The 15162-nt window shown below is 33.9% G+C and overlaps 1 protein-coding gene across 2 annotated transcripts in view; it reads right to left on the bottom strand.

Annotated features, from left to right (window-relative positions):
* ARHGAP25 (Rho GTPase activating protein 25) overlaps nt 1-15162 on the bottom strand; it is a 913359-nt gene that overhangs the window by 9798 nt on the left and 888399 nt on the right. For both annotated transcript variants that reach the window (XM_044083089.1, XM_044083090.1), the window contains exon 10: nt 13728-14368. In XM_044083089.1, the coding sequence (XP_043939024.1) occupies nt 13728-14368 (641 nt within the window). The remainder of the gene's footprint in view (nt 1-13727; nt 14369-15162) is intronic.

The following is a 15162-nucleotide window of genomic DNA, read 5'->3' on the forward strand; positions in this document are numbered from 1 at the left end:
TATATAAAAGTCCAACAGACCACAAGAAAACAGTCCTTAACGCTGGTTTTATTTGTTATAAAAAAGCGTTTTCGCTACTAGAAGTCGCAGCTTCTTCAGAGGTAAAATTTTTTAAATCAAACACAAAACATGATTCAAACCTTTTAAATGGTACAGCAGGAAGTGACATAGAAAACGTCACAGTTGTCAATACAACCATAAGTTAAACTAAGTTAAGAAACAAGACTTAGTAAATTGTGTATGTGGAGAGTTCCTGTATTTATGTTAATTGGGTACTAAAAAATGTATACATAAAAATCATAATTTTTTTATGTGCAAATTAAAAGTTAGAATGCCCCTATTTTGAAAGGTAAATAATTAAAAAGAAATAGGTTATTAAAAAATAACTATTATACAACTTCTAAAGAAAAGTTGGAAGTTATAAGGAGTAACATCATACTTTAGGACAGCTCAAATGTTACAGTTCTCAGTGGTTAGAAGTTATCTTAAGTAACTTCATAACTTAAGAACAGCTTCAATGTTACAATTCTCATTTAGACCGGGAGCTCTGAATGCATCAAGCTTAAGTTGCCATTCAAGCTCCCGGTTCTCGAAAACAAGAGACTGTGGTCCACCTCTAATGACAGACAGGACATGATCTATACCCATAAAAGAGAAGTTGTGCCCAGGGATTTTATCAATGTGTTTTGCCAAGGCGTTGTCTCCCTTATTTTTCTTAATTGCATAAGAATGTTGGTATATCTGTTCACGGACCATACGGTCCGTCTTACCAACGTAGAAAACAGGGCAACAGTCGCAGAAAGCAACGTAAACCACTGAACGTGTTTGACAATTTATTTTATAGTGAATCTCATATTTTCTGTCCCTAATTTCAAAAGAATTGTCTGTTTTAATAAACTTGCAGTAGTTACAAAGTCCACACTTAAAAGATCCTTTTGATCTACTAAAGAACTGCTCAGATGGATTTCTTTGTAAAATTTCTTTTAAGTTACTACCTCTTCTGTAAACCACCCTAGGGGCAGAGCCCAATTTTTCTGATAATGTTGGTGTGTTAGAAATAAAATGCCAATTCTTACAAATGATTGACCATATGGCTTGAGAGTTAATGTTGAATGTAGTAACAAAACTTAAAGCAAATTTAGGTTCATCATGCTTTATTGAGGATATTCGTTGATCGTTATTTGAAATACCTGTGCTGACTACTGTACAATTGACACCAGGAGGTGTAATTGTACCATTATTGTCACAAGGTGTAAGACTGTTTTGGTTAAGTAGAGGTTTGTAAAAACCTTCTGTCCTTTTCTGACTGACTTCTCGTATAAGTTCATCAATTAAATCCAGAGGGTAACCACGGTTAATAAACAAGTTTCTTAAAAAAGTACATTCTTTACAAAAGTCTGAAAAGGAACTACACATTCTGCCTGCTCTAACCAGTTGGCCTTTTACTACAGACCGCTTTTGTTTAAAGGGGTGGAAACTAGAGAAGTGCAAAAATGAATTGACATAAGTAGGTTTCCTAAAGATAGTGGCTGTCAACGCCTTTTTATTTAAATCTTTAGTTAGTTTGACATCCAAATAGTCAATTTCTGTGGTAGAAAATCTGAAAGTAAATTTCAAAAATTCCGTAGTTTCATTAATGGCTTTCACAAAGTCAACTGCAGCTCCAGAATCATCCTGGAAAAGAATGAAAATATCATCCAGAAATCTAGTGTAAAAGGAGACTTTCTCCATTAAGTCTGGTCTATTAAATAAAAAGTGTTTTTCCCAGGGCCGGATTTTCCTATAGGCTAACTAGGCTTCAGCCTAGGGCCTCAAGATCAAGAGGGGCCTACATTCAAATTGTTAGCAAAATTAAAATTACACTATTCTAAAAACAGTGAACACTAAATCACTGAACTGAAAATAAGGAGAAATTCTATGCATATGACTAATAAACAAACATAAAAATGTATTGGTTAATCAACGTGTTCGGCTCATTGAGTCTGTTCGTTTGTATATACTAGATTGCACCAAAGTATAGTTCATACGTTCACTGATTGCTATGGAAAATATTGACGTGCCTTATGCTACTAAGCTCTGGTTTGTTCTTGCATAAATAAAGTGCAGATTGGTGTAGATTGGAACAGACAAATGAACAGACCTATTGATATCCCGATGTTCGGTTATATTCGTGTTACTTCGATAATATGAAACACGTGTTAATGTTATTAGAAAAGATTCTTATTTTAGGATTGCGTACATTCTCGCCTTTTGAGTTCAGTAGGTTCAGTACTTTAGTGAAGTGTTTATAGACTATTGAAAAAATTTTTTGTGACAATATCTTCATCTTATTTATGCACAATAATTAATAACTCAAATATTTTGTTCTAGATTCTAATCTAAGAATGAGTAAAAGATTTGAAAGTGGCACTTGCAAACGCAAGAAAAAGAAGCTACAAGAGTATGAGGCAAAGAAGCTAACACCGATTACTGCTTACATGCATGTGCCAACTAGTACTACTCAATTGGAAGCAATGCAGCACGTTGTATGTGAGGACACGGCCGTTGCACCAACTCAAAGTAAAAATATGGAACTAATTCAAGAGCAACTTACTGAACATGAATATACAAATGAGCCACAAGAAAATAATACGAATATTCAGAATTTTTTTCGGACACCTAATGAGAAACACCATGTTCAAGATGTTGCAAATTTAGATAGTGATGTCAAATATATGTCTACTGTAACAGATGTTGGCTTGTGGATAAATTTATCGCAAAATGATGTATCATATTGGGTAGAGAAGGGCCCTTCTCAAGTTCAGTATCACTGTGGACCATTTTTAAATTCTAAGCGAGAATATAAGAATCAGTCCAGATTTTGTACAAAAGCAATTTTTTATTCAACAAAAGCCAATGGAGAAAAATATACCCTAGAATGGCTTGTGTACTCTCCCTCAAAAGGCCGCGTTTTTTGCTTTGTTTGTAAACTCTTTCCAAATATTGCATCTTCTGCAACAGCATTAACTTCTGAAGGGTTTAATGATTGGAAAAACCCTGCTATCATTCAAACTCATGAAAATTCGGAAAATCATAGGAATGCTATGTTAACGTACTTAACAAGAGCAAAAGGGAAAACTTTAACTTCAAAGCTAGAGGAAGAAATAAGAAAAGAACAGCAATACTGGCGTTATGTTATAGAAAGAGTTTTCGCTGTAATTTGCACTCTTGCAGAGCGAGGTTTACCATTTAGAGGAGACAATGAAAAGTTTGGAACTCCAAATAACGGCAATTACTTTGGTCTTCTAGAACTAGTAGCAAAATTCGATCCATTTTTAAGAGATCATATTGATCGATATGGAAATACTGGCTCAGGAAAACCTTCATATCTGTCTAAAACTATATGTGAGGAAATTATTCAACTTATGGCAAATAAAGTGAAAGACACAATTGTGGCGGAAGTGAAAAAGGCTGGCTATTTTAGCTTTTCAGTAGATTCCACTCCTGACATATCTCATACTGATCAGTTGACCTTAATTATTAGATATGTGTCACCTGAAGACGGTTTGCCAACTGAGAGATTTTTAACTTTCCTTGAGCTAAAAGATCACTCAGGGGAAAGCATAGCTGATTTAGTATTTAACTATCTCACTACTGAACTTGAAACTGATTTCAGAAAATACCGAGGACAGTCTTATGATAATGCAGCCAATATGGCTGGTAGATACAATGGTATGCAGCAAAAAATTATTGAAAAAAACAAGTTTGCAAGATTTGTTCCATGCGCTGGTCACTCTTTAAATTTAGTAGGTCGTTCAGCTGTTGATTGTTGCCTTGATGCTATTAATTTTTTTGGTGTTGTGAACGAAGTTTATATCTTTTTTTCGTCTTCCACAAAAAGATGGGCAGTTCTGAAATCACATTTGAAACCTCATTCTAAAGTGCCTAAATATTTATCAGACACTAGGTGGGAGGCACATGCAAAAGCTACAGAAGCTATTTTAGAAAATTACAATGATATCACCGATGCACTCAATTATTTACATTCAGATAATAATACAAAGGGTGATACTAGATTGAGGGCCAACAATCTTTTAGAGAAGATGGAACAATTTGAATTTGTGTTTATGCTCCATTTCTGGAATCAAATACTGAGACATTTTTCAAAAGTAAATAAAATTCTTCAAAGCCCTAATATTTTACTGAGTAGTTGTGCAGATTGGTACAGGTCACTTTTGGATATTTTACGTGGAATTAGGGAAGATTTTGATGCACTTGAGCAACAAGCAAAAAACACGTTGCCAAATACTGAATATACAACTGCCAGAAGGATAATAAGAAGTAAAAGGCAAGGGAATTACGAAAATTCATCTGACCCTGATGCCTTAGACGAACTCTCTTCAAGAGATAAATTTAGGATTAAATCATTTAGTCCTATATTAGATTCACTAGAATCAAATTTAGGAAGAAGAGCTTCTGTTTATGATGATGTAGTGAAAATATTTTCCTTTCTTGCCGATCTTACATTATCAAAGGTAGAACTTCAAAGAGGTGTTGAGCTGTTAATGCAAGAATACCCAGAAGATGTCAACCAAAATCTTACTGAAGAACTGTTTCATTTCCACACATATGTGAGACAAACGCATAAGCCTTCAAAAAATTCCACATTGTCGCATACAGACTTGTATCAAATAATATTCAAAGAAAATATTCAAGTGGCCTTCCCCAATGTGGAATCAATCTTATGGCTGTTTCTCAGTTTAATAGTCACTAATTGTACTGGAGAAAGGTCATTTTCAAGACTTAAAAATATCAAAAATCAATTAAGAAGCACAATGACCCAGACGAGGTTGTCTTCATTGAGTATTTTGTGCATCGAAAATGAGACCTTCAGAAAAATAGATTTTGATGAACTTATAGAAGAATTCTGCGTGAAAAAGTTTAGAAAGAAATTCTTCTAATCTACTATTTCGTTTTAAATGTATACTTGGATTGAATCAGTTCTTAAATAAAATAACTATTAACATAAAATTTAATATGATATACAATTTGATATTTTCTTTTTTGTGATCTGGATTTTGTTTGAATAAAGTTCCATTTTTGGTTTAGTTTAAGACTTAAAATTCATAATAATTCATACTTAAACTTTAAATGCAAATTATTATGTAATAAATTTATCTGAATTGAATTTGGTTTAATCTTCAATGTATTGAATATATTTAATTTAATTTGATAGAAAATATGATAATTTTTATTGCGTATTTTATTTTTGTAGTCAAAGATTTTCATTATTTGAATTTTGTTTCTTTGTAAATGTTGTGTGTTATGTTTGATTAGTTATTGTTACAAGTACTATATATGGTGCTGAGAATAAATGTCCAAATAAGTGTTCTCGACTTTTTTTTATTTATTATCTGTGCCACATTTTTTTATAAAGGTTAGTACCAATCACAACATGTTTCATTTAACATATTGATATATATCACAGTAATGATGTATTTTATTATCTCTCATGTAATTTACAAACTTAAAAATGGGAGGTGAAAGGGCCTCATAAGTGGAATAGCCTAGGGCCTCTTTTCATCTAAATCTGGCCCCCCAATAAGCGACAAAGAGGTTAGCAACACTTGCTCCACAAGGGGAGCCCATGGCTACCCCTTGTTTTTGTATGTAAAACTCTTTGTCAAAAATAAAGTAGTTAGATGTCAAAACAATGTCTAAAAGCTCAGTGACCAACTCTGTTTCAAGTGTTGAAGCCCCTAATTCAGTTAGTAGCAGGCCTATCCATTCCACAGCCTCAAGGTGTGGGATGGAAGTGTATAAATTGACAACGTCTATAGTTAAGAACTTGTTGGAACAGTCGAATGGAATGTCATTAATATTTTTCAGAAATGTCCAAGAGTCTTTACAAATGGCTGGAATCAGTTTGGTGAATTTTGTTAAAATAGTGTCAATGAACCTAGAACAGGGATGGGTCATAGAAGAACGCCCATCAACCAGTGCTCTCATGGGGGGGGTTTTGACATCCTTATGAATCTTGGGAATGCCAAACATAACAGGGATTTTTGGCGGAAAGATGTCAATGAAGTCAAATAGGTTCAGATCAATTTTACCAGCCAAGTATAAATCCCTGTAATAACCCCTAATACGACTATGAGAGAGATTCACTTCATTCAACGAAGCCAACCCATATGCTGGACTGTTTAATGTAAGCAGCATTTTCTCTTTATACTGGAAGTCATCAAATAGAACTAAACCTCCTCCTTTGTCAGGTTTAATAAGCCTTACAGGTGATTCACTAAGCAGGCATAAACCTAATAACTGTTCCTTAGTGATATTAAATTTAGGAAAACCAGCTCTATGCTGAAAGGAAAAGTACAAGTGTCTGATGTCAACCTCACACATAGTTTCGAATATGTGTAAGTTGTCATGTAAAGGGGGGTTAAATGAACTAGGCATTTTTAAACCCATTAGTGCATTGGAAACATCATTACTGAAAAAAAGTTTCAGATTAAGTTTACGGGTAAAACATTTTAAATCAATTATAGTTTTAGCCAGATTTCCTGTAAAACTAGGAACAAATGTAGAACCAAAAGCCAGAAGTTCAACTAAATCAGAATTAATGTCCACAGTAGAAAAATTGTAAATCTTAAAGTCCCCCTTAACATTGGTGATGATTTTGGGAAAAGACTCTTCACAGGCTAAAACAGGTGTGATGTTGGCTGTTACTTCTGACCATTCCTGTTGTTGTTCACATACGTCTTGCGGTTCCGTGCGCCTAAAAAAACACCTCTATTATTGTTACCACGGTGAAAGTCATTCGTTTTAAAGTTCATTTTATTGTTGGTGGTTTTAATTCTGCTACTTCGTCTGAGACCCTGTCCAGAATGGTCAACTAGTTCTTCTACAGCCTCGACATCAACACCTTCTGTGTCACCAATTGGAGTGGTGGAGAAATTTTCGCCACCAAAAGTTGAACTAGAAACGACTTTTAAGTCAAGGTTAGGGTAAGCTTTATTGTGCTGGTAAGCATACCTGTCTCTATTAAGTTTCTTGTTTTTGTTGGTTTTGAGTTTTACCATAAGGGCATCAATACTGACAAAGGTGCAGTTGTAATCAAATTTAAACTGTAAAAAGTCTGTGTCCAGTTTAATAGAATTGTCCAAAGTATTAATCTCTTCAGTCAAAGAATTAATGTGAACAAGGTAGTGTTTCACTAACAAATTAAGCAACTGAACTCCTTGTTCTTGAAAAAGAGCCTTTAAGTCTTTGTAAAAAAGATTGTCATTTAGTATACCCGAGGGTGAAAAGTTATTCCTTAATCCCTTAGGGATCAAGTTCTCTGCTAAACATTGTTTAAAATATGCAGACTCCAACTGGAGCTTTTTCAATTTCAGTAGCTTGTTATCAAAAGTTTTTAACTTTTCAGTTATACATTCACCTCGAGTTACCTGACGGCCCCCATCTGGACCCACATTATTTAAATCACCAGTGTCTGGAAAAGAAAAAGAACCAGTGTACCCCATCCATTCGGATAGGGAAAAAGTAGCCTCACTACCGACATTCACAGTTGCAACTTAAGCTTGATGCATTCAGAGCTCCCGGTCTAAATGAGAATTGTAACATTGCAGCTGTTCTTAAGTTACGAAGTTACTTAAGATAACTTCTAACCACTGAGAACTGTAACATTTGAGCTGTCCTAAAGTATGAAGTTACTCCTTATAACTTCCAACTTTTCTTTAAAAGTTATGTAATAGTTATTTTTTTAATAACCTATTTCTTTTTAATTATTTACCTTTCAAAATAGGGGCATTCTAACTTTTAATTTGCACATATAAAAATTATGATTTTTGAGTATACATTTTTTAGTACACAATTAACATAAATATAGGAACTCTTCACATACATAATTTACTAAGTCTGTGTGTTTTAATTTAGTTGAATTTATTGTTGTATTAACAACTGTGACGTTTTCTATGTCACTTCCTGCTGTACCATTTAAATAGTTTTAAATCACGGTTTGTGTTTGATTAAAGAATTTTTACCTCTGAAGAAGCTGCGACTTCTAGTAGCGAAAACGCTTTTTTATAACAAATAAAACCAGCGTTAAGGACTGTTTTTTGTGGTCTGTTGGACTTTTGGACACTCGCTTTTTAATTTACAGTTTGTTTTTTTCTTTTTTACTTCATTTATATATATATATATATATATATATATATATATATATATATATATATGTGCGTGTGTGTGTGTGTGTGTGTGTGTGTGTGTGTGTGTGTGTGAGTGTATATATATGTTTGTGTGTGTGTGTGTGTGTGAAAGTCAGTCTTTTTTTGGCTTTGGACTGTATACTTCAGACACGTAGCTGTTTTTTGATCTGTAAGATATAAATATAGATATAGATAGATATAGACATACCATTTTATTTAGTTATTTTTTGTTTTGTTTTGCTTTCTTTTTACAACAGAAGTACTTACGTTATACCTAAACAGTGGGAGCATGTAATGCATTACAATATCGCTCCACAGTACCCTTTGATGCAAATCTAACAATATGAGCTACATACTCATACTAAAAAGTTTTAAATTCCCTGTGTAGTGCTGACATCCTGCAAATTATTTTAAATTACTTATATATGATGCAAATCTGGTTTAAATCACTAAATAATTTAACTCTTAAACTAGTGCATGTATGCCATCTAATTTTTTATTTGTGCCCAGCATTCATCTTCCAATCTACTCACATTCCTACTATCTCCTAGTACAAATACTTAAATACCATACCAGTAAGCATTACACAACACCTGATAAAACCATATGACCATTACCTAGCTAACTAATACAATCATAATGGCAATTAGCTTTCGTATTCATTCAAAAATACCAAAATGTATCTCAGAATTCCCTACTATAAATAATACTTCTCAACTGCACAATTCCAATATACCTTTAAGTCAGAAGCATACATCAGTCATTTACAGTTCATTACAAATATCAAAGTCAGACTTCATCACTATCACACAAACTCATACATTATTGTCTTATCAGCACTTACCTTGCAAATCTAAACTATTACCACCTGAGCTCTTCTCAGCAACAGCACCTCAGAACTAAAAACATCACCAAAAATAGTAGTTTGACCCATCTTAGCATTTGCGGTTGCTATCAGTAAACTTCACTGTAACTTTGATCCAAAGGCCACCTTCCCCAAGGAAAAAAATGTTTTAAAAATAGTCTACCTTAATGATGCAAGATCATAACACAAGTTGCACATAGTTGAAGCTTGGGCATCCAACGAACATAATAATCATTTCTGATTTTGGTTCTTTTTTTTAATCCCTACTGCCAACTTCACTTTACAATATATAGCCTACCAAAACATGTACCCAGGAAATGTACTAAAGCATTATTACTACTAATAAGCAAAGATATGAAGTCTGATTTATTAGTCATCTCAATAAACTTAATAACTTAGACTAAGTGTTTTAATGTGTAAGTCACAATCAATAATGACTTAAAATCATCATACTAAAAATGATTCCTCACATGCTCAAGAATAACTTAATCCTCCTTAGACTTCAATCACAACTGATATTCCACACTGACAGCCATCACTTGTTTATCTTTTACTACCTACAGCATTCACCAGTTAATTAATTTCTCACAAAAATAAAACTATCTATGGGAACTATTCAGTCACAGATTCATAGCTAACCATGCATCATACAGTCTCTATCACACCGTGGTATGTCTTCCTCTTTTTGGGGACAAAAAAACTTTTGAAACCATATTACCAGCCCTACAATAGCACACATATTACCTTTTCTGTACAAAGCCTATCATGTCACCTAAAAGAGTAGGACTAAATTCACTCCAAAAAAGACCTATACTGACCCAACCATATGACCACTACCTTCCTAACTAGTGCAATCACAAAGACAGTTAGATGCTCTATTCATTAAAAAATACCAAAATGCATCTCAAACATACCTTACTATAAACATTATTCCTCAAATGCACAACCACAATAAACCTTTTAGACACACGCATATATCAGACATTTACAGTACATTGGAAATGTTTGTCTGACTGTCGAAGTATTTTTCATTCAAGGTCATTCAAAGTAAACAGTTCAAGTCTCCTGGTTTCCATTCAAAGTTAGGAAATAGACAAAGATAATAATGCTTTTAGACCCAAAACAACACCAGCAATAACCCTAAAACCTGGAACAGCTACGTGAAATTTAACGCACCTGTAACAAGAACAAGTAAAACAAAATTAAGTGTGCATGTGTAAAAACTAAGCTGACCACAATGACCAAAAACACAAATAACTTTGGTAAAAAGCTAAAAATAAGTCAGTGGGAAATTATCACAGGCTCACTCATCTGCCCCTTAATGATCACAGGCTCACTCATCTACCCCTTGTAGTTTCAGTCCTCAAATAATCACGCCTTCAGATATCACTGCAAATTTAACTTAACTCTTTGCAATCATAGTTATTAAGTGATACCCCATTTCTGCAACTCATTCTGACCTTGTTCTTGCAATATCGCATATTCCATCTACATCAATAAACTTTATAACAGACCCACTCTTTAATGTAAATAAGTGGATCAGATCTATTTGGCCTTATGATCAGCAGGTATACATGGGCTGTACCTAAAATTTCTACATGTGTGCAGCATGTTCATAGCAATCACACTATACTATATTGTTAATATTTCCTTGAAGATGGAGGTCTTTTCCAAATAGGGGAAATCAGCAACAATTATAACTGTAATAAAAATTACCAATTCCCTATCACCAAATCTATTCCATTCCACTTCCTTGTTCTAAATAATACAACAAAATGCAGTTTTATAGTAACCTACATACTAATAACTCACTTTGTAAAAGCCTGTAAAGGTCACAATTTTCAATCTACCCTACTATTATTCAAAAGACACATTTAAAAAAGTATGAACAGTCAGGGCAGTTTTCCCTGATCTAGTAAGCATTTTTTGACACCATCTCCCACCAAAAACTATTCCAAGTCCCGTCTTTTAGATTTACATAGCTTGAACACTGCCTGCAAGACTATTCCATATGTTTCCTATCTGTTCCCCCAAATCCACTATTGATTGAAATCTGCCAGCTCTCTTTTCTTGGCCCTATACTCTTTACTCTGTTCAATAAAAGCATATCAAATGTATTACCCAGTAGTGACTACTTTTTCATGCAGATCTATTAAGACTGTCATCAAATCATGACCAGTAGTCTGTACACAATGACCTCAGTCTAAATGTACATAATTTCTACCATGAATTCTTATTAGTGAATCTTACTATAAGAGTCTCTAAAACCAAACACATTTTTCTTGGAACACTGAAAAACTGGCTATGATCAGTTTAGTCCAACAAATTCCAACCAACACAGAAAACTTTTTCAAAGGTGTTTATCAATATGACTATTTTGGGATACTCCAATTCTTGATTATGAGATACATGTAATTCTGTCTTTCAAAACATGCATCACTTACACTGTATCTGTGTTGCTAGCATTAGTGAAAATACTATTTCTTTTTTTAATATAAGGTTCTAAAAACACTAAGAATCTCCTAGCATAGGGCACATCATGCTGTATATAATGTGCTCACTTGCAGTTATCATTAATTTTGCAAACAATTATAAGAAATTTCAAAAGTTCCTAAATAAATGTTTCTAGTTTATGTGCACTTCCAGTGCAGTGAACACTGCTGCTTAACCTTATCCAAAGCTAGAACCATCCCAGAACACTTTCTTACCCAATCGCCATTAGCTATTGATAAGTGTGTTATATTTCCTTAACCAATCACGATTAGCTATTGATATGTATGTTATACTTCCTTGCCCAATCATCATTAGCTATTGATAAGTTTGTTATACTTCCTTACCCAATCACCATTAGCTATTGATATACTTGTTATACTTCCTCACCCGATTAGCAGCCATTGATATGTTTGTTTCTCTAGCTCAAACAATGCCCAGCACTTTGTCAAACCTTGCAGCCCAAAACACAAATTTCTGTATTCTGTAGTTCAGTTACAACAACATATTTTCTTAGTACACCTCTTGCAATCACCTAGAAATCACCCCAATTTTTTTCTGCATTATATGGACTAGAGTTATGTAATTTCCTGGTACAGCACATTACCCAGATAATTTTCTCCAAACAGAAAGAAAACATCCAGCAGCTACATAAATTAAAAACTGATATCTTTTAACTCAGACCAGTTACTGTCCTAACTAATGGTCAGAAGTCTTATATTTTCCTTTCATTCTGACCCTGTAATTATTTTTATGTATGGTATGTGGCAATCTAAAGGTAAATAATAAATAAATAATAAATAAATAAATAGACAACTACTAGGTCAAATTTGTAAGATTATACTTACACAGTGTAGCTTAACCAAGCTGAACATTTGTATTTGTGCCAAACATGCTGAGATGAATTTATTTTATTATTTATAGATACTAGAAAGTCATTGAAAGTGGACCCATTAAGCCTACCTGCAAAAAAATATTCATCCATCACTCCAGTTCAGGGTTATAAGATAAACAAAATAAAATTAAAGCACAAATGACCACTACATTGTTGAGCTGTAAATTAATCCAATAATCCCACTTTTGTGTTCTGTGATATTGAATAACTAATTCAAAAAGATCAAAACTTCTTATCTAACTTAGGAAACAGGCAGTTGTGTATAGTGGGTCTTACCTGGTTAAAAAGCAGACATTATACAATAAAGGGTCATTATTATCATTACTATTATTATTATTATTCTAAAATGTGGATACTGGCTGGACAGACCAATTTGTGTGCCCACTGTAAATCAGCCAGATCCCGAGAGAAAAATGGCAGGCATCTGAAGTCTTGTTGAGTGGATGGTCTTTCTATTGGGATATTCTTAATAACTCCAACAGCAACATAAGTGAAAATTCAAGGATGTTCTGCAAAACTATGGACACTTGAGAATCATGGTTACTGGCAGTATGACTCACTGTACTGTCAGTTACCATAGTAACCAATCCTACCAAATATCCAGAGTTCTACAGAATGTCCCTGGTTTTCCTCATATTTTTGCCCTGTCCCTTATAATTTTTTTTACCCTTCCTACAGATTGTGGTGAATCATTGAAGATTACAGTCCACCAATAATGATAGGGTTTCATACTTCATTTTCCCAACATTATTTTTTGGCTTTGTCCAGAATTCTTGAGCACAGAATCTGAGAGATAAGCTGAAAGTATTAAAAAAAACATAGAGAGAAAGAGAAAGAGAGAGAGAGAGAGAGACCACAGTGGAGAAGCTGCACTCTTGTCTGTTGTGTCTAGTATTATTCACTGATGTACTGTGCATATGTGTGGGTGTGCCTGACTTATGGTGGAAGAAGCCAAAAGTGCATCAAAAAATGACATTATTTAAGAAAGGTAAGCAATTTATTTCTTAAATAACATCATTGTATAATAGCAATAATCCACTGCTGTGTGTGGGCACATCAGGATTTACCCAGAGAAGGCTTTGTTTAATTCCTCGGGCTTTGCCCTTGTAGTCAAACTATGCCATCTATGGGTAAATCCTGTAAAACTAATCCCTAGTCATAGATTATTGCTAAATAATTTTATAGACACTAAAAGGAATTTCTAGATAAACAGCAGTATAAATAAATCAGTATTTGATCTACCTATACATTCATCCATTATTTAAGATCATAGCATGAAAAGTTTTACCTTTTAATATGCTCTTTATAGTTTTTCTTTTGCATTTGGAGTTCCTTCATTAAGTCTATAACCATGTTTTGAAGTGAATCTCGACTTTCCTTACTCAGATCTTGGTTATCAGGTACAGTTTCTTTACCTCCATCTGTCTGGTTTTGCAAAGGGGTAACATGTGTACTATTTTTTAAAGAGTCTTGTTCGGATGTTTGACATGTACTACTTGCTTTACCTGCTGTCACTGAAGTGCCATCAGTTGCACTATCCAGTACACTTTTTGATAAAACTGATACTGAATTACTGTTAACAGTAGATGTCCGCTGGTGATCAAGAAATTTAAAAAAGTCTTCAGACAGGGCTCTTTTATGACCTTCTACAGGTGCAACAGTATTCATTGACTTTGTTTTTGCTATACCTGGAGGAGGTGAGGTCCAGAAGTCACTATTAAAAATATCTGTTTTACTTAAGCTTGTCCTTTCTCCTGTTGATATCACTGAGCTCTTCCTGTTGGGAAGAGTCTGGGTTCTTTTTCTTGGACTCTCATTTTTACTTCCTACTCCATTCTTTGGTGTCTGGATTTCAGACTTGGTCACTGTTATGTCTTCTTCCAGTGTCACTGTAGCAAGATTACCAGAGCTGTTATTTTTTGGAAGGACCTATGAAAAGTTTGAAAAAAATGTGGTTTAGTACTGAGGAAAAGTATTGCAGCTGTTTCTCATATTCATTAATTCCAAATAATGTGTTGAGCAATAAGTCTCCAAACAATGACTAGAAAAATGTAGCCATCTTCCAAACTAAATTAAATTTTTCCTAGTGCAAATTTAAACAAGGCCTGATTAGACTTTAAAAGTCATTTTGACAGTATAATTGTCTGGGGTTCTACTCAATTTTATAAAATGGTACAAGGTCTTAAAGTGTAATGGAATTTTCAGTAACATAGTGGAGTAGTGTACAAAAGCAAGCAGACATGCAGAAGTGCTTTTACCTACTCAATACAAAAATATTTCATTCCAAGTGGCAATAATTGGGACATTCATCATCTCTATGGCCAATATTTGTCTATTCCCAGAAAACATAAGAAATCCCTTTGGTCCATATATATACATCAGTATTTCTTACCAAGCAATGAATGGTATTCTTATAGCCCATTTTTGTTTTTACCATAAGACAGTGTATTCACATGGCATTCATACAGTATTGATAAATACTGCCTGTTACTTCACAGTGGAAGAGTTATATAAGCCTGACCTCCAACCTTTACTGACAGTAATTACTTATTTCACTAAGAAAGGTGGCAAACAATCCTTGAGTAATATCAATATTTAAGCACAGCGTTCAGGTTAGTGATGGATCTACAAAGGAAATGACCAATAGTTATTGATAATCCTCAGTTTGGGGGAGGTGGAGGGATTGCTCTTCATAAAACATGTATCTTTACTTCATTCAAGGG

This window comes from Protopterus annectens, chromosome 9.part0 (assembly GCF_019279795.1).
Source record: "Protopterus annectens isolate FY-2018-M chromosome 9.part0, PAN1.0, whole genome shotgun sequence".
NCBI classification, from domain to species: domain Eukaryota; kingdom Metazoa; phylum Chordata; order Ceratodontiformes; family Protopteridae; genus Protopterus; species Protopterus annectens.